The 16,885-nt window shown below is 65.0% G+C and overlaps 1 protein-coding gene across 2 annotated transcripts in view; it reads left to right on the top strand.

Moving 5' to 3' along the window:
- The first annotated feature begins 945 nt into the window (after nt 1-945).
- The window catches only part of LOC134426324 (mitochondrial import inner membrane translocase subunit TIM16-like), a 39,341-nt gene continuing 23,401 nt past the window's right edge, over nt 946-16,885 (top strand). For both annotated transcript variants that reach the window (XM_063171251.1, XM_063171249.1), the window contains exons 1-9: nt 946-1,051; nt 3,930-4,026; nt 4,264-4,338; nt 5,874-5,944; nt 6,271-6,454; nt 7,021-7,097; nt 8,884-8,934; nt 16,173-16,259; nt 16,496-16,578. In XM_063171251.1, coding sequence (XP_063027321.1) covers nt 992-1,051; nt 3,930-4,026; nt 4,264-4,338; nt 5,874-5,944; nt 6,271-6,454; nt 7,021-7,097; nt 8,884-8,934; nt 16,173-16,259; nt 16,496-16,578 — 785 coding nt within the window. In that variant the 5' untranslated portion in view covers nt 946-991. The remainder of the gene's footprint in view (nt 1,052-3,929; nt 4,027-4,263; nt 4,339-5,873; nt 5,945-6,270; nt 6,455-7,020; nt 7,098-8,883; nt 8,935-16,172; nt 16,260-16,495; nt 16,579-16,885) is intronic.

Genomic DNA, 16,885 nt, shown 5'->3' with positions numbered 1-16,885 from the left:
CGCGGGGACACGGCCGGGACAGGCGGGCACTGCCCCGTGACAGCCTCGTGCGGGGGGTGCGAACCCTGCCCTCTGCCCAGCCCTTCAGGGCCGCTCTTCCTCTCCCCTAGCGGGTGACATATCTCCCCGGATGGAATAAAGGCTCTGAAAGCGCAGCGGGTGCAGTGCCACACGCCCACGCTCCCCCGGCACAGCAGCCTGGCACGGCACCCACGGCAGGCAGCACAGCAGCTTTCCTCTGCAGAGGGGGAGCACGATTCGTGCCAGGCGCGTCTCTCTCCCGCCCTCGGCACCGGGGCTGGCGCCTCCGAGCGCTGCTCAGCACAGGCTCGGGGCTGCGGCGCGGGGGAGGCCCCGCCGGGCTGAGCGGGGACGGGGCCGTGCCGCTCCCGCTGCCCACACGGGCCCTGTCCCAGCCTGGGTCAAAGCGGGGCAGGAGGCCTGGCCTCCAGCGGCGTGGGTCACACCCGGGCTCCACAGGGCTCAGCGGGCTCAGATCCAGCGGTCCCTCCTCCTCCTCCCTCCCCGCAGCCGTGAGCACACGAAGGTCTCTGTTCACCGCCGACTGCCGGCCGAGGAGGAGGCGATCACGCCGGGCCCACGGCACTGCAAACCTCCCGCTGGCCGCGTCCCCCCGGCCAGAGCCCCACGGAACCGCTGCCCCTCTGAGGGAGGAGAGCTGGGTGCCAGCCGAGCCTCGGGGGAAGGGGCCGGGATCCCCGGACCGCGGCTCAGTCACCCCAGGGCTGGCTGCGACGCCGAGGTTGGAGGCTCTGGCGGGGGTCCGAGGGAGCCGGGGCTGGGGTCTGTGCCCCGCTCACGGTGACAGAAGGACACACGGACAGACGGACACACGTGGGGAGTCCGGCGGGGCCGGGCCAGGGGCGGGGCTCGGTCCGGGGCGGGGCTCGGGGCGGGCGGAGTGGCGGGGCCGGGCCGGGCCGGGCCGGGCAGGGCTGGGCACGGCTCGGAGCGGTACAGCCGGAGCACCATGAACCGCTTCAAGGCGTCCAAGTTCCGGCACACCGAGGCGCGGCTGCCCCGCAGGGAGGTGAGCGCTGCGGGACCCGCCGGTACCGGGGGATGGCGGGGGCGGTGGGGCCGGGGCTGCGGGCGGGCAGGGACAGACAGGGACTGCCACGGGCACGGGGCAGGGCCGGCCCCGCCCCGCGGCACCGGCAGGACGCGGTCCGGGCCCCGCGGCATCCCCGGTGCGGCGGGGCCGTGCCCGGGGCTCCCGGCCGCGGTGCGGGTGCGCTGCCCGGGCGGCCCCTCCTTGGCACCCGGTGCTGCTCATGCCGGTGTCGGCGGAGGATCCCGGCCCCGAGGCGCTCCGCAGGTGGGGCGGGAGGGGAACCCCAGCCCTGTCCTGGGCCGGTGCAGTCCCCCTGGCTGGCATGGGATACCCGTCCTGCGGTGCCTGCTGCCCTCCTGCCGCTGGGCACGGCTGGCACACGGTGCATCCCCGGTTCTTGCTGCCCGCTGCCGTTCGGTATCTCGCCCTCCTGGTCTGTGCCAGCCGGGGAACCACGCACCGAGTGTGAAACGCTGGGCCTCGCTCCTGCCATCCTGCTGTGCCCCCCCGCTGCTGTGCCACCCCGCTTCCGTAGGCACGGAGGAAGGGCAGGGCCCCTCGGGTGCTGCTGAGCCCCATCTCCCTGGCCATGAGCTGTGGAGCTCGGCACCGCTGGGGCCAGGCAGCTCTGGCAGTCTTGTGGGCAGCACAGAGCCGTGTGGTGCCCAGCTCTGGCCTCTGCTCCATGAATAACCAGCCCCAGTCATGCCAAGTGTCACAATCCATCCTGGCACAGTGTTGGCAGTGCGTAGTCCTGCCCTGCTGTCCCCCAAACCACAGAGCTGGGCCAGGGCAATCTCTCAGGTCCCTGTCCCTACAGATTTGGCAGGGCAGGGGCAGAGATGCAGGGGCAGGGCTGGGTGAGTCACATGGGGGGCATTACCAGCACACACAGCCCTTTTGGGGGCTCCCCGAGCTGGGTACCCTGCACCCAGCACCCCCTCAGCACCGTGGCCATGAGTGAGGCTGCTGCTGCTCCCAGCCCTTGGGTGTACACACACTCCCTCTCTGTAACTTCCCAGCCAAGCTGTCCTTGCACGCACCCATGGCCTGTGCTCACACGCCTCTGCAAATCCAGCAAGCACCCAAAACATCTTCTGAGCTTCAGATGTGGGAGGGGACACGGTGCCCCCATGCCCATGGTGTGCCAGCCTCAGTGTGGCTCTGGTCACTGAAATCTCTGTGGGATGAATGTTTGTGAATTCCAGGGTTCAGATACATCACTGGCAGTGGGGAGTGTGGCTGTGCAGGACATGGCATCCTGCAGGCAGGGACATCCCATCATTGCTGTCCTGGTGCTGGTTCCATGGTGGAGGAGCTCCGAGGGGCAGCGTGGCCTCACTCTGTGCAGGATCTGCTCTGCAAGGCCTTTCCAAAAGGCTTTGCCCATTCAGGCATGAAACATATCCTTGGAAGTGAGGCCACGCACTCCCCGTAGGGCAGCAGGTGGAGGAGGAACTCTTGTCACCAAGCCCATCTCAGGTGTCACAGCGGGAAGCTGTGCTGTGTCCCCAGCTGAGCAGCTGTTTATGGAGGCACAAGAGACACCCGACCTGGCTGGATCAGGAAGCGCAGTGTAAACATCAGGGATCACATCTGATGCTGCTCTTCAGGCAGCATCTGCACGGTTCTGCTGCCAGATGGCCCTTGAGAGCTCACAGTTTGTTCCAGGGATGTAGCCAGGATGGTTTCATGTGCTCTCCTGGCCGTGCTGCCACGCTGCAGGGAGGATCACTGCCTTGAGGGCTGCTGCCTGTGTCTGGGGAAACTGTGGGGTCAGCATGGACCAGCTCTGTGAAACCTCACTGCAGGGATCCTGCAGGCACCCCTGGCTGCTGGAGGCCACATGTGGCTGGTGTCACATCTGGGGACCCAGTGCAGGGTGATGGGATGCAGATAGTGAGGCCCTTATTCCAGGGTCCTGCTCATGCTCCTGCCCCGTTCCCCATTCCCAGTGCACCCCCTGCCCACATGCTGGGTGTGGGGACAGAAAGCGGCCTTTGGCAGGAGAAGGGTTAACAGGTCTGCACAGCTGTCAAGGGAGGAAGTGCTGCAGGAGCCAGTGCTCCCTGTCAGGCCTCAAACGGAAGTTGTGCAAGCAGAGGAAACCTGGGGCTCGTGGTTTCCCTTCCCTACCCAGGTATCTGCTCAGTTTGTGGGGTATCCACTGCTCTGGACACCCACTGCAGCTCCAGGGGTGGCTGTGGGCACACAGGCCTGTGCCAGCCATAAACCACCTGCCGTTGCCACTGTCAAGGGTTGGACTTGGCCCTGGGAGTGCCAGGGAGCTCATGGCCCCTTGAGGTGGGGTGTCTGTGTCGCCTGGAGTGGGGCTGGCTGTCCCAGGGCCCCACGAGTGCAGTGCTCAGCCCTGGGACACACTGCAGAGTGGGGGTTTGGTTTTGGGGCTGTAATGCAGCTCCTTGGCTGTGTGTCTGTGTGGGAAGTGTGCTGCTGGAGGTGTTTATTGGCCCCAGTCAGCCACAGCTTGACCCTGTGGTGCTTCACAGCCCAAGAGCTTTCATCCCATCTGGATTCTCTGGCACCAATTTATTGCAAAGACCTCTGACTGCTTCCCACAGTGGGACAGCCCAGAGATGGCACAGTCTGGGAGCTGGGGTGCTCCTGTGTCCCCCTCTCCAGCCCCAGTGAGGGGCTGGGCTCTGTGGCAGGAGCAGGAGCAGCCACACTGGCCTGGGACGCTCCAGAGGGTCAGGATAATCCCACAGTCTCCATCTCTCCATGGGCATGGCAGCTCCTCTGGGGCTGGGGGCTCTGCCCATGCTGTGCCAATGCTCCTGCAGCCCTGCCATAACAAACAGCCCCTGAGAAGGTTTTTCCCTCTGTATTCCAGGCCTGGATCAGTGGTATCCGAGCGGGCTCTGTCCCCTCCTGTGGCAGCCATGTCAAGGCCAGCTGCCGCTGGATCGCCTTCAGCGCCGAGGCCGCCGGTGAGGCACAGGGGTCCCAGCACTGCCTGGGGGTGGGATGGGTTTGTCCCAGGGGTCTGGGTGGTGGGTGAGTCCCCCGAGCCCCAGGGACACCAGGGTGAGTGGAGGAGGCTTTCCCTGAGATCGCCCAAAGTGCTGGCAGCCCCACACCTCGTGGCTGGCAGTGCAAAGCTGGGTGCCCCTTGTGTGTCCCAGGCTGGGGGGATTCCTGACCTGCTCCTGTGCCCTCTCCTGCAGGTGTGCTGGGCATTGTGCCCCTGGAGTGCCAGGATGGGGGCAAGAGGACCATATCTCAGCTCTGCTGCCACTCAGGTGGGTGTCAGTGCCACCTCCACAGGATGTGCTTGGCCCCGGGAGCTGAGTCCAAGCCTGGCAGGCTGTGGTGGGCTGTCTGCCAGGCAAGGGACATGGGGACCTGCCAGGGACCATCACCTGAGGGCAGGGTGACACCAGGAGGGACTCTGCCAGGCTGGAATCAATCCGTATTCATTCATCTCTCAGGCTGCAGTGAGGCCTGAACATGTAGCTCTTCCTCTCATCCTTCCAGCACAGCCTTTCCACATTACTTATAGCACACCCTGAAATTCCCAGTACACCCAGTGCCAGGCTGGAGCTGGCATCACTGGGGCATCACTGCCTCCAGTGGCAGGAGGAACAGGCTGGACCAGAGCTCTGATGTGGGCAGTGAGTGTGGCAGAGAAGAGGCAGTGGCAGCATCACTGTGGCAGAGGAGCAGGGCTGTGAAACACTCTGGTGGGCACAGGGAGGGGTGGTGCCACCTCAGGGTGCCCACCTCAAGGTGCTGGAGCAGCAGTGGCAGCCTGAGGGGCACTGAGCACCCATTTCCCCAGAATTACACCAGAGCAGCAAGATGGGGGCTGGTTCCAGCACTGCCTCCCTGTGTGTGAGCCTTGGCACCAGGAGGGTGCCCAGCCCGTGCCACCTCAGCCCCTGGCACCGGGAGCTCCCTCGGGCTGGAAGAGCAGGCAGTGTGAGTTCTTCTGCTCCCTGGGGAGGCCAGAGGGGCGCACGGGAGGCAGCGCCATCCCACGGCTTCCTAATGGGATCAGCAGGAGCCCTTTGAAGCGGCTGTGCCGGAGCAACGCCTCCTCCCGTGGCACGAATGGATTTTCTCTCCTCCCGGGTGGATGCAGCCGAGCGAGCTGCCTGCTCTTCATGCCTCCGGGGCCTGTCTCCTGGAAGCAGAAAAGTACACAGTGACCTACTTTTCTGAGCGTGCCAAATGCATCCGAGGGGCTGCTGCTGCTGCTGCTGCTGGTGCCAGCCCTCCTCCCGCCGGGCCGGAGCATCCCTGCCACTGGCATGCCAGCCCGGGGTGACAAAGGAGCCTTGTCACCAGCGTGGCTCCAGCAGGACATGGCACAGACACCCTGGGGCTGTCCCTGCTGTGCCCTGTGGGGGTGTCATGGCACAGACACCCTGGGGCTGTCCCTGCTGTGCCCTGTGCCCTGTGGGGGTGTCATGGCACAGACACCCTGGGGCTGTCCCTGCTGTGCCCTGTGCCCTGTGGGGGTGTCATGGCACAGACACCCTGGGGCTGTCCCTGCTGTGCCCTGTGCCCTGTGGGGGTGTCAGTGCATGGATCAGACAGGGGGATGCCCCTCCAGGGTTCTACCCCTGCCAAAGGGGTGCAAGGCCCTGAGGGATGGAGTGGAGGGGGTCAGGCACTCACAGCAAAGCTGAGCTGCTCCAAAACGCCTTGAAGGGGCTGAAGCTGCCCCCCACTGCTGAGTGTGTAGGGAAGGAATCAGGCTGGGAAGAGCAGAGGGGCAGACACACTGTCTGCAGAGGAAGGTGGGGACAAACCTCTGCCCTTCTCCTTCCAGATGTGGTCACAGACTTTGACTTCTCCCCCTTTGATCAGCTCCTGCTGGCCACAGGCTCTGCTGATGAGACGGTGAGTGCTCAGTGGCAGGGGGGACAGACGCCTCATGACCCCCAGGGTGTCTCTGGGAGTCACAGCAGGGCTGGAGTGATGTAAGAGGAGCATGGGGTGGAGGGTGCCAGCTTTGGGAGAGAGGAGTGGGACATCCCCAGGGAGGGGGACAGAGCACATGGTCAAGGATCAGCCTCCTCCATCTGGGACCCCATCCCACCAAACTGCAATCACCTGGGAATGCTCAGGGACCTCAGGGACCAAACCCTGGGCAAGCAGCGAGCCCAGGTGGGCCAGGGTCCTGCTCACCTGCCCTGGCACTGACCCCCTCTCTCCTGGGGCTGCAGGTGAAGGTGTGGCGCCTGCCCGAGGGTGGCCAGGACATTCCCAGTGGCGCAGGGCTGACCCTGGGGCCCGGGGGGGCTCCAGTGGACACTCTGCAGTTCCACCCCACGGCAGACGCTGTCCTGGCCAGTGGTGCAGGGAAGAGAGTCACTGTGTGGGACCTGGGCCAGCAGCAGCCCCTGACAGGTAGGCAGGGCTGTGACTGCCCATGACACGTGTCCTCCTGTGTGTCTCTCCATGTGTTCTCCCTGTGTGTCTGTTCCATGTGTCTGTTCCATGTGTCCTCTCCGTGCCAGTGCCTGGGCTCAGGGCCTGACCTCAGTGTCACCAAACAGGCAGCTCAGGTGGCTTTTTAGGCAGGGCACCACAGCCCCTTGTGCCCCTGCACAATGATGCAGAGGTGTGAAACACTCCGGTACTGCCAAAGGTGTCCACAGGAGCTCTGCTGGGGATCCCCTGGGTGACAGGCCCCTCTCTCTGCATGCCCAGGGCATGGGTGGATGTGGGTGCTTGCTGAGCAGCCTTGCCCAGACCTCAGCCACCCTGAGGGGGTGAGGAGATGGGTGGCAGCATGGCTCTGTGGCTTTCCCAGGGCTCCTGCTCTTTGTTTACAGCTGCCAGCAGCACAGGAACGAACACTCCCTGCACAGACTTAGCAGGGAAATATTCTGGCTGGGAGAGTGGTGGCTCCTGCCCTGCCTGCAGGAGGGACCCTGCTTGATCCTGGCTCTGACTGTGCTTTATCCCCACAGTCCTGGATTCCCACGGGGACCAGCTGCAGAGCCTGACCTGGAAGCGAGATGGGCACCTCCTGGGCACCTCCTGCAAGGTGAGCTGTGCCAGGGGGCGCCTCGGGGTGGCACGGCAGGGATGGGCTGGATGTACCCTGAACCTGGGGGGCACCCGTTTCACAGAATCCCACGGTGGTTTGGGTTGGAAGGGACCTTAAAGCTCGTCTCGTTCAGGGGCACCTTCCCTTAGCCCGGGGTGCTCGGAGCTCCGCCCAGTCTGGCCTGGAACACTCCCAGGCACGGGGAGCGTGGAGGGACGGGAAGTTTGGGTGTGGAGAGGGGCAGGAGCGGGGTCAGCGAGCCCGCGGGGAGGAGGGACGGGAGCAGCGCTAGATGGCGCCGGCCGCTCGCTGCGGGACGCGCCGGGAACGGCGGCGGGGCGGGCGTGCAAGGAGCGTGCGAGGGCAGTGTGCAGGGGGAGCGTGCTAGGGGAGTGTGCAAGGGGAGTGTGCAGGGGGAGCGTGCAAGGGGAGCGTGCTAGGGGAGTGTGCAAGGGGAGTGTGCAGGGGAGTGTGCAAGGGGAGTGTGCAAAGGGGGTGTGCGAGGGGAGTGTGCAGTGGGAGTGTGCAAAGGGAGTGTGCAGGGGGAGTGTGCAGGGGGAGTGTGCAAGGAGTGTGCAGGGGAGTGTGCAAAGGGAGTGTGCAAGGGCAGTGTGCAAGGGGAGCGTGCAAGGAGGGTGTGCAAGGAGTGTGCGAGGGCAGTGTGCAGGGGGAGTGTGCAAGGAGTGTGCGAGGGGAGTGTGCAAGGGGAGTGTGCAAGGAGTGTGCGAGGGCAGTGTGCAGGGGGAGTGTGCAAGGAGTGTGCGAGGGCAGTGTGCAAGGGGAGTGTGCAAGGAGGGTGTGTGAGGGCAGTGTGCAGGGGGGGTGTGCAAGGGGAGTGTGCAAGGGGAGTGTGCAAGGGGAGCGTGCGAGGGCAGTGTGCAGGGGGAGTGTGCAGGGGGAGCGTGCAAGGGGAGTGTGCAAGGGGAGCGTGCAAGGAGTGTGCGAGGGCAGCGTGCAGGGGGAGTGTGCAAGGAGTGTGCAAGGGCAGTGTGCAAGGGGAGTGTGCAAGGAGGGTGTGTGAGGGCAGTGTGCAGGGGGGGTGTGCGAGGGGAGTGTGCAAGGGGAGCGTGCAAGCCGCAAGCCTCCCCAGGCCGTGCAGAGGCTCGGCAGGCAGCTCTGAGCGCGCAGCCCCAGCCCCAGAGCTGGGGAGGGAGGGAGTGAGGGACAGCAAAGGGTTGGCGGGGGGAGCCCCGGGGGCAGCCGGAGCCCGGCCCGGCCCGCAGGGATGAGCCGGAGTGCCAGCGCAGGGATGGAGCCCCGAGCCCGTGTGCGAGCTGGGCACAGCGGGTGCAAGCCCAAGCCGTGCAGGCTGGGGTGTGGATCTGATCTGCCCCTATGGCTGTGCCTGGGGTGTGGATCTGCCCCTGTGGCTGTGGCTGGCACAATGCATGCTCCCCAAACAGCACCCTGGCACCTGTGCACCCCGTCGCTGCCCTGCCTCTGTGCCCTGCCCGTTTGGCAGAGGGGTGCCAGGCAGGAGGGGGCTCGTTCTCCCGCAGCACTGTCAAGATGGCATCTGAGGGCTGGACTCCAGCCTTGATTCTACTTGGGATGCTCCCTCCTTTTCTGGGAGCAGTTTTGAGTGTGTTGGGGTTCTGGGGGTGCCCCCGCCCATGATGTGGGAGGACACAGTGCAAGCCATCCATAGGGATAGGCACTGCAGGCAGGAGAGTGATGGGCAGGAAGGGGAGGGCTGCTCACTCCAGCCTTCTGCCTTTTGCATCATGACATCCCACTGGCCCCAAGGTCCTTTACCCTCCTCTGTTTTCTTTTATCTCATCAGGACAAGAAACTGCGGATCTTTGACCCCCGAGCAGGCCCAGCTGCCTCCCAGGTATGTCCCCTCTGGATGTGCTGCAGGCAGCCCTGCCCAGGCTGCAGGGGAGTGAGCTTTGGTCCCCCAAACCATGCCAGCCCTGGCTAGGAGATGCCAGGAGCTGAGGGCAGGGGGAATAGGGCTGTCCCCTTAACCCTGGTGGGGCTCAGCAAGGGGGCCCTGCTCTCCCACCAGGCCAGGGAGCACCCCCAGTGCAGTGGGACATGGCAGGCAAGCCCTGTGTGTGTGAGGGCTCTGGGCTCTTCAGGCTCCTGGGCTCTGCCCTGCCCTGTGGGAGCTGGACCAAAGGCTCTTGGGCATGAGGACCCACCAAGGGCAAGGCCTGGGCAGCTGGATCTGCACAACTCAGCAAATAACAGTGATTAGGAAATAAGGAGAGAATTTAAGCCCTGACGTCAAGTTCAAACAGCCTCTTATTAGAGGTTTCCTGTGGCTTGGGGGCTCTGGCTGCAGAAGGGGCTGGAAGCCCTTGGGAAGGGAGGGATGCAGTGGAGAGCAGGGTGGGATGGCTGCAGTGGGCTCTGTCATTCATGGTGGATCTCCTGCTGCCTGTGGGCTCAGGAGCCAGTGGCTCTGGTGACAGTGCCAAGGCACAGTGATGGAAGGCAGCCAGAGCTCCAGGGCTGCACCAGGACTTTCCACCTGCTCCTGCACATAACCCAGGTGCTGAGCTCCCCAAAGGCCCCTGGGTGCTTCCTGCAGTACAAGTGATGCCCTGACCCTTCAGGCAGCCTTATAAACACCCCAGCACAAAAAATAAGCACAGACCCAGGGGTGACACATACGGACGAGCCGGGGCAAAGTGCTCCCAGCGCTCCAGCCACCACCACAACCCTGTCCCGCCCCAGTTGCCTCAGCATGGCTGGAAGATCCCATTCTCTACTCCAAAATTTATCCACTGCTGGCCTCAGTGCTCCCCTCCCCTCGTGGCCCCCCTTCTCCCCCTGCCAGACCTGTCGGCTTGTCTGATGGCGGAGCTGTGAGTGCGATGGGCTCGAGCCAAGTCTCCTGGGGAGGGTGGACTCTGTCTCACTGAGCTATTAAAAATAACGTGTGAATGATGGTGGCTGTTCAAAGCAGGCAGTTCACTTCCCTCCTCTGCTGTCTGATCCAGCCCGGGGCCGGCACTCTGTGTTTGCCAAGAGAAATATTCACCTTCACTGCCGCGGCCCTGCCCGGCCGCCTCGCAGTGCATGGAGATGTTTAGTCTTGGAGAAGTGCTCTGCTGAAGGGGAAAACTTTAAAATGCCATAAATCCTCTGGAACTTTGCGCAGGGCTTGCTTAGCCAAGAAGAATAACGCTCCTGGGTTTTGTTCTTTTCTTTTTTCCCCATGGCTGGAGGGCTGGGTTGGTTGGAGAATCTCCTTCTCCCCCGGGTGATGCCGGGGCCGTGCCAGCACCTCGCAGGCTCCTGGCTTTGAAGTTGCCTGTTTTTTTTTTGCAGAGGTGAGCTGCAGGATGGGTTTCCCAGCTGTGCTGGCCCCTGCAGCACCGTGGGCTGGGTTTCCTCACAGCCAGCACAGGGTCCTGCTGCTGGCTCACCCTGAGCCCTGTGTGGAGCTGAGAGCCAGCCCCAGGCTGCTCCTCCGGCTGGATTTCTTAATTTGCCAAGCCTGCCTCATTAAACATTCCTTTGTTTAGAGCAGGGGAAAAGAATTGAGAAGGAGCTAAAATAAGCTCAGGGAGGAGTGGTCGCTCCTCCTAATACCTGCTGCTCTCTCAGGCACCATGGATGTGGCACAATGGGGTTGGGGACCGAGGGTGGGTGACAGGGAGGGTGACTGGCAGGCTGCCCCACACCCTGGGGCCGTATCCCCGCCAGGTCCTGACCCCCCATTCCCAGCTATGCCCTTAGCAGCTATTTTGAGCATATCCCAGCAGCAGGCAGACGCGTGTGACGCAGCGTGGCCGGGCTCTGGCTGACCCCGTGGGGTGCCTGGTATGTACCCGGGGCCATCATTTCCCTTGGGAGAGCAGTGGCCTCATCCTGCTGGATGCCCATCCTTTGTTGCAGCCCCTTTGTGAGCATCAGGGCTGTGCTCACACCCTAGGGCTGCTCTCAGTGCCCTAAACTGGCAGCGGAGATGCCAGAGCTGCCCTGGGTCCTGCCTTGCCACCCCATGGGGCCACGCTCCTGCTGCTGGCTGGGAAGAGAGTTCTGTGAGTTCTGTGCTCTGCCTTATCCCCTCCCAAGGCCACGCTGCCCTGTCCTCCCCTCCCACAGGGCTGTGGTCGCCCTCCTCGCCTTGACCCTCCCCCTGGAAGCGAGTCACAGCCTCTCCCTTGTGGCTGCAGCCCTGCCGGGGCTCTGTGTCGCTGGTCCTGCCCTCACCCTCCTGCAATCCCCGTGCAAACCCCACCAAAGGTCCCTCACCTTGGTGGGACAGGGGACACAAGGCTGAGCAGGGAAGCTCCATACCCATATCCATACCCACCCAGCTCATGCCTCAGCTGGGTCACCAGCAGTGTGGGGCACTGATTCAGATACGCCCTGGGTACTAAGGTGGCATCCCTGCTTGCCCACTGCTCCAGCCACCCCGCCCTGGGTACAGAGCCCATGGGCCACGTCCTGCTGCCCCCTGCGAGGGGCTGTGTGTGCATCTGGCCAGCCCCTGGGGCAGGCCTGGGACAGGCGCCGTCCGTGTGGAGCTGGGGGCAGCCGCTGAGTGGGATGAGAGGAGCCGGCTCCGTTCTCACGAGAAACTTCCTCCGCCGGCGTTTGGGCAGGGCCGGGGGCGAGGGAACGGCCCCGCACCGGGCCAGGCCCGCCCCGCTCGCCTCGGGATGAGCCGCGCTAATGAGCGGGGCCGGGGCTGAGGGCGCCCGGGGACAGCTGTGACAGTGTCCCTGGGGGCTGTCCCCGCCGGGGTTTGTCCCCGCAGGCTGGGCCGGGGCGCAGTTCAGTGATGGGCAGAGCCGGGGCTCACAGTCTGAGCACAGCCGGGGCTGTCCCAGCCCTGCTCAAGGTTCTGGGGGAAGAGGGACTCCAGCCCCTGCCCCAAACCATGGCCACCATCCCATCAGCTGTGCCCCAGTGGGAGACACGCCATGGAGAGGGTCCCGTGGTGGCAGGGTGATGCTGTGCAGGGTGGAGATTCAGTTTTGGGGTGATCTGACCCACAACCAGAACTCCAAGAACCCTGACATGTCACCTCTGCCCAGGATCCAGCTGTCAGCCCAGGGCTGGCTGGGGACCCCTTGTCATCATCAGGACGTAGAGAGACTCCAGCCTTCCTCCCACCGCCCCATCACCACGGCGTCCCACGCTGGGGTCACCCCGGGGGTACCTGACTCCCAGCCTCAGCAGCAGCTTCCTCCGGGCTGGGGGAAGGCCCACAGCATCCCACATTCCCAAGGAGACCGTGGGAAGCTATGAAAAAGTTGGCCTGACTCTGGGCAGCCTATTTATAGCAGCGCACGCTCGGCGCTCTCATGCTCCCGTTCCCCAGCGTAGCTGCACGGGACTGTTTACATTTCCTCTGCTCCGCTTCCCCCAGCCCGTCCTTCCCAGGAATGCTGCTTGGAATGGCAGACATGGGGAAGTCGAGGAGGATCTGGAACGAGCCAGAGGCATCTCAGGGGTGTGGGTGTGTGTGGTGGCACTGGATTGTCCTTGCCTGGGTGCCCGTCCCTCCCACTGGGAATGGCCTCAGCAGCTGAGGCCCACGCAGGCTGGCATCTCCATTTCTGGGGCTCCTGGTGGTATTTCAGGAGCCCCAGCTGGGACTGACCTGGGACTCCTGGCAGGCTGCTCTGCAGAGGGCAAAGGTGTTTTGGGATTTGATGGCGTCACAGCAGGGCTGGTGGGGCTGGTGGCTGCAGGAGGAGGGGAGAGGCAGCAGAGGAGGGCTGGCTGCTGGCTGCTGCAGCCTGCCCACCCCCCTGGCCAGCAAATCCCCCTCTCCTGCCCCACCCCAGCCTCGTGGTGTCTGTGCCCACTGGGAGCCCACCCACCTTCTGCCCTCGCTGTGCCCACAGCATCCTCTGGGGCATGGCCTTGGCCTCACCAAGGGCAGGAGGGGTTGGATGGAGCAGGGGGGCCGTGCTGGTGGTGGGGGGACAGGCAGAGCCTGCTGGTGCCCAGTTCCACAGGGCACAGGGGCCTCACAGCAATGCTGCCCTGGCCAGTGGGACTGGGGAGGTGGCATGGGCAGCAGGGGACTGTCCTGGTCCCTGCCCCGTGTGACACACACACACCACACACCTGGCAGAGGGCAGGGCCTGTGCTGGCAGTGTGATGGCTGCTGGAGCAGCCCCCAGCTCTGTGGGGTCCCTGCACTCCCCTGGGGCCGGTGACAGCTCCTGGGCTCCTCGAGCTCCAGGCAGGGACCAGGAGTGAGGCTGGCCTGGGAGAGGCTGCTCTGTTCTCCTGGCTACCTCTGGAGTAGCTGGGATTTGGCAAGGGAAGGACATCACTCACATTCCTGTTCGGAGAGGAGGATTCGGTGCGTGGTTAACCCTTTCAGCTCCAGGGGAGCCGTTCCTCTGCTGCCCACGGCCTCGTGGGTGTGCAAGGAGCAGCAGCTTCCCCAAGTGCACGTACCCGGTGTGGGTGTCTGTCCCCAGAGTCCCCCACAGTGCCCTGGCCAGAGACCCCTCCTGCCCTGGCACCGCCTGGCAAAGGGGCAGCTCAGCCTGGCACTGGAGCCTCCTGTGCCCACGCAGATCCCAGGTCCCGCTGCTGGGGTTGCTTCTCACGGGGATCAGATGTCCGTGGGCTGTTAGCCACGGGCAGGGCTGAGCTGTGCCAGCCCTGCCAGCCACGGGGCTGTGCCAAGAGCAGAGCTTTGACCCCCGCGGCCACCTCCCGCCCTGCCAGCCCCAGGGCTCTGCCCCGGGCTCCCACCTCCGGCTCTCCCTGCCCTGCATCCGGCTCAGGGTGACGGCTCCGGGGAAACAGGGATCGCCTGGGAGCCGGAGCAGCCCTGGCTTTGTGTGGGGCTCTCGCAGGCAGCCGGAGCGGCCGCTCCCTGCGGGCAGCTGTTCCCAGCTCCCGAGCCCGCGCAGCGCTGCCAACAGCTGCGGCCGAGCCCTGGGCCCCCGCCGCCCCGGGGCTGCACCGGGAGAGGGGCTGGGACCCCCACGGAAACCAGCGCCTCACCCCAGCCTGCCCAGGAGGGATCGGCTGGGACTGGGGGAGGGACGGTGCTGGAAACTCTCCCCATGCAGCCGATCTGGCTCTGAGGAGGGGGCTCAGGCTCCCCCCAGCATGGGCTGCCCAAAACTGGCAGGGCTGGATCCGTGCAATGAGCTGGGCACTGTCAGGGAGCTGGGAAGCTTCCTTGGCCCAGGGCTGGTGGGCTCCCTGCAGCTGCCAGGGGGACGAGGCTCAGGAGGGACACCCGTCCCTTGGGCTGTGGCTGGTTCCCTGCTCCAAGGGTTCCAGCATCACTCCGGAAAGCTGCCAGGGTCTCTGCCCAGCTCTGCCAGCCCCACGGGTGCACAGCAGCCCCACGGGTGCCCCAGGGCTGAGCCACACCAGTGTCCACCCTCAGTGCCAGCCCACGCCGCCCCGTCCCTGCCAGGACCCTCTGCACCAGGGGAGCTGCTGTCCGCACGCTCACCTCTGGCAACATCTGCACAGGCTGAGCACGGAGCAGCCCAGCCTCCCGCATACTTGCTGCCATACGTACAGCTCAGCCGGGATGGAACTAATGCAGAAAACATGGCCCTGAGCCGCAGCCGGCTGCCGGGGGCTGGGAGAACGGCAGCATCACCCTGCCCTCCCAGACCCTGCCACCGCCGCCAGGGGCTCCCGGGCACTGCCGCTGCCCCGGGCACTGCCAGCACCGCCAGGGGCTCCGGGGCACCCGCGGGACCCAGGGCTGCGGAGCCGAGGCCGTCACTCGGTTATGGGATCTGCAGATGTTGGGCCACGCGGCTCAGGTGCAGAAGTGCTCTCCTGGCTGACACGCGGGCTGGCCCCAGCTCCTGGAGTTTCCATCCCTCTTGGCAGCGATCCTGGGACACGTTCCCTTCTCCAGGTCCTTTCCCTGCTGGGTCCGTGCCAGCGTGCTGGCGCTGGGGGCCCGGAGCTCCTGCCCCACATCCTGGCCTGCGGCTGGGAGCTCCGGGCTGGGCTGGGCCAGCGCTGCCTCTCCAAGGGAGCCGTGTTTGTGCTGGCAGGGCAGCTGCCGTGACGGAGCCAGGGCACGACGGGCTTGGCACCGCGCCCCTGCTCCCACCCTGGCTCTCTCCAGAGAGTGGCATCTCTGTGGGGTGGAGGCTGCTCCAGCAGAGCTTCTCCAGCGAGGTGTGACCCCTCCATGGCCCCTCTCTGGCTGCTGTGGTGGCAGAGCCTCGCTGGTGGTCACAGTGCTCACACCAAGGGGGACACAGCTCATGCCCCCAGGCCTGGTGCCCCTGCCCTGCACAGAGATCCTGGAAGCGCCGTGCCGGGTTTGGCTCTGGCAGAGCCCTGCACTTTCCCTGCCAGCTCCAAACTCGTTAGCAGCCAGTTCTTGGCGCTGCTCAATGAGAGCGAGGGGCTGTGAGTGCTGCCTGTGCCGCGGGCCAGGGCTGCCTGCAGCTCCCACTGGGGTGCCTGAACCGCAGGGCCCATCTGGGCACCACATGGGAGCTGGGAAACACACGCTGACAGCCCCGTGGAAGCTCTTCCCCTCCTGTCTGCAGCAGGACCAGGATGGGGACAGGATGTGGGCTGGGGGTCCCACCCCACAGGGAGCCAGGGGAGAGGTGAAGCAGGGTGCAGGGGATTAGAGCACTCTGGTGAACGTGGCCAGGCTCACCTTGCCGTGTTTCAGTAGCGTCTGGGCACACACGGGGCACCCAGCTCCAGGAGCCAGGATTCAGCATGGATAAAGAGCCTGGCATGCAGCCAGGGAAGTAAGTGCCTCTGTCATCATCGCCATGGCAGAGCCTCCTCTTGTGTGTGTGGCACGAAGCAGCTTCCTCGCAGCACTCTGTCCCCCTCACCCGGGCGTGGGGAGAGCCCTGGGTACACGGGAGCCATTGTCACACTCACCTTACCTGCTCCCACCCTCCACTCCTTGCTGGGAGCTGGGCCAGCTGCTCCACAAGGCAACCACGCTGGCAGGGGGGGCAGTCAGGGCTGTCACTGCTTGCGGGCTGTCCCCACCGCACTGTCCCCAGGGCAGCTCTCAGCAGGGCCAGCGCTCGCTCCACGTGCTCAGGCTGGTGAAGCACACGTCCCCTCAGCGTGTCCAGCAAGGCTGGCAGCAGTTCTGACAGCCCTGTCTCCTGTGCCTTGCAGAGTGTCCTGGGACACGACAACAACAAGGACTCCCGGCTGCTCTGGATGGGCTCCAGCGATTGCCTCATCTCCGTGGGGTTCAGCCAGGTACAGTCCCTGCCAGGAGGTGGCCCTGGCACCTCTGGCATGTTCCAGCCCTACTCCCTGTGGCCGCTGTGCCAAAGCACCCCAGGTGCTTTTTGGGTGGCCTGTCCCCCATGAGAGCAGGAAGTGCCCTCTCCAGGTGCCCTGGCCCTTGCTGGGGTGGTGGAAGGTGACTGGTGAAGGTGGTGGCACCGTAGAGCCACCCAGTGCCCACTGATGCTGTGTCTGTGTCCCTGCAGATGCGGGAGCGGGAGGTGAAGCTGTGGGACACGCGGAGGCTCAGCGGGGCAACGCTCACCATGGCTCTGGACACCTCACCTGGGTAGGGATGGGCACTCAACATGGGCTGGGAGGGACAGCGGTGGAAATGTCGTGGTCAGGGACCCATCAGGGGTGTGGTGGTGGAGCAGGAGCTGGCAGAGAGCTCTTGGAACCAGCAGCACTCGGCCACAAGGGTGGGGACAAAGCTGGAGACCGTGCAGCTGCATCCCCGTCGCCATTTGGGGGAGGTGAGAGGCAGAGGCAGTGCTGGCGAGGGCACAGAGGTGCTCTGTAATGCCGTGGTGGGTGGTGGCGCTGCTGGGGACACTGTCTGAGGTGGCTGCTGGCCGGGTGGGTTTGTGCGCTGG

This window comes from Melospiza melodia, chromosome 18, assembly GCF_035770615.1.
Source record: "Melospiza melodia melodia isolate bMelMel2 chromosome 18, bMelMel2.pri, whole genome shotgun sequence".
Taxonomy (NCBI): Eukaryota; Metazoa; Chordata; class Aves; order Passeriformes; family Passerellidae; genus Melospiza; species Melospiza melodia.
Note: the sequence above shows the minus strand (reverse complement) of the source record. Positions and strands in the feature narration are given on the sequence as shown.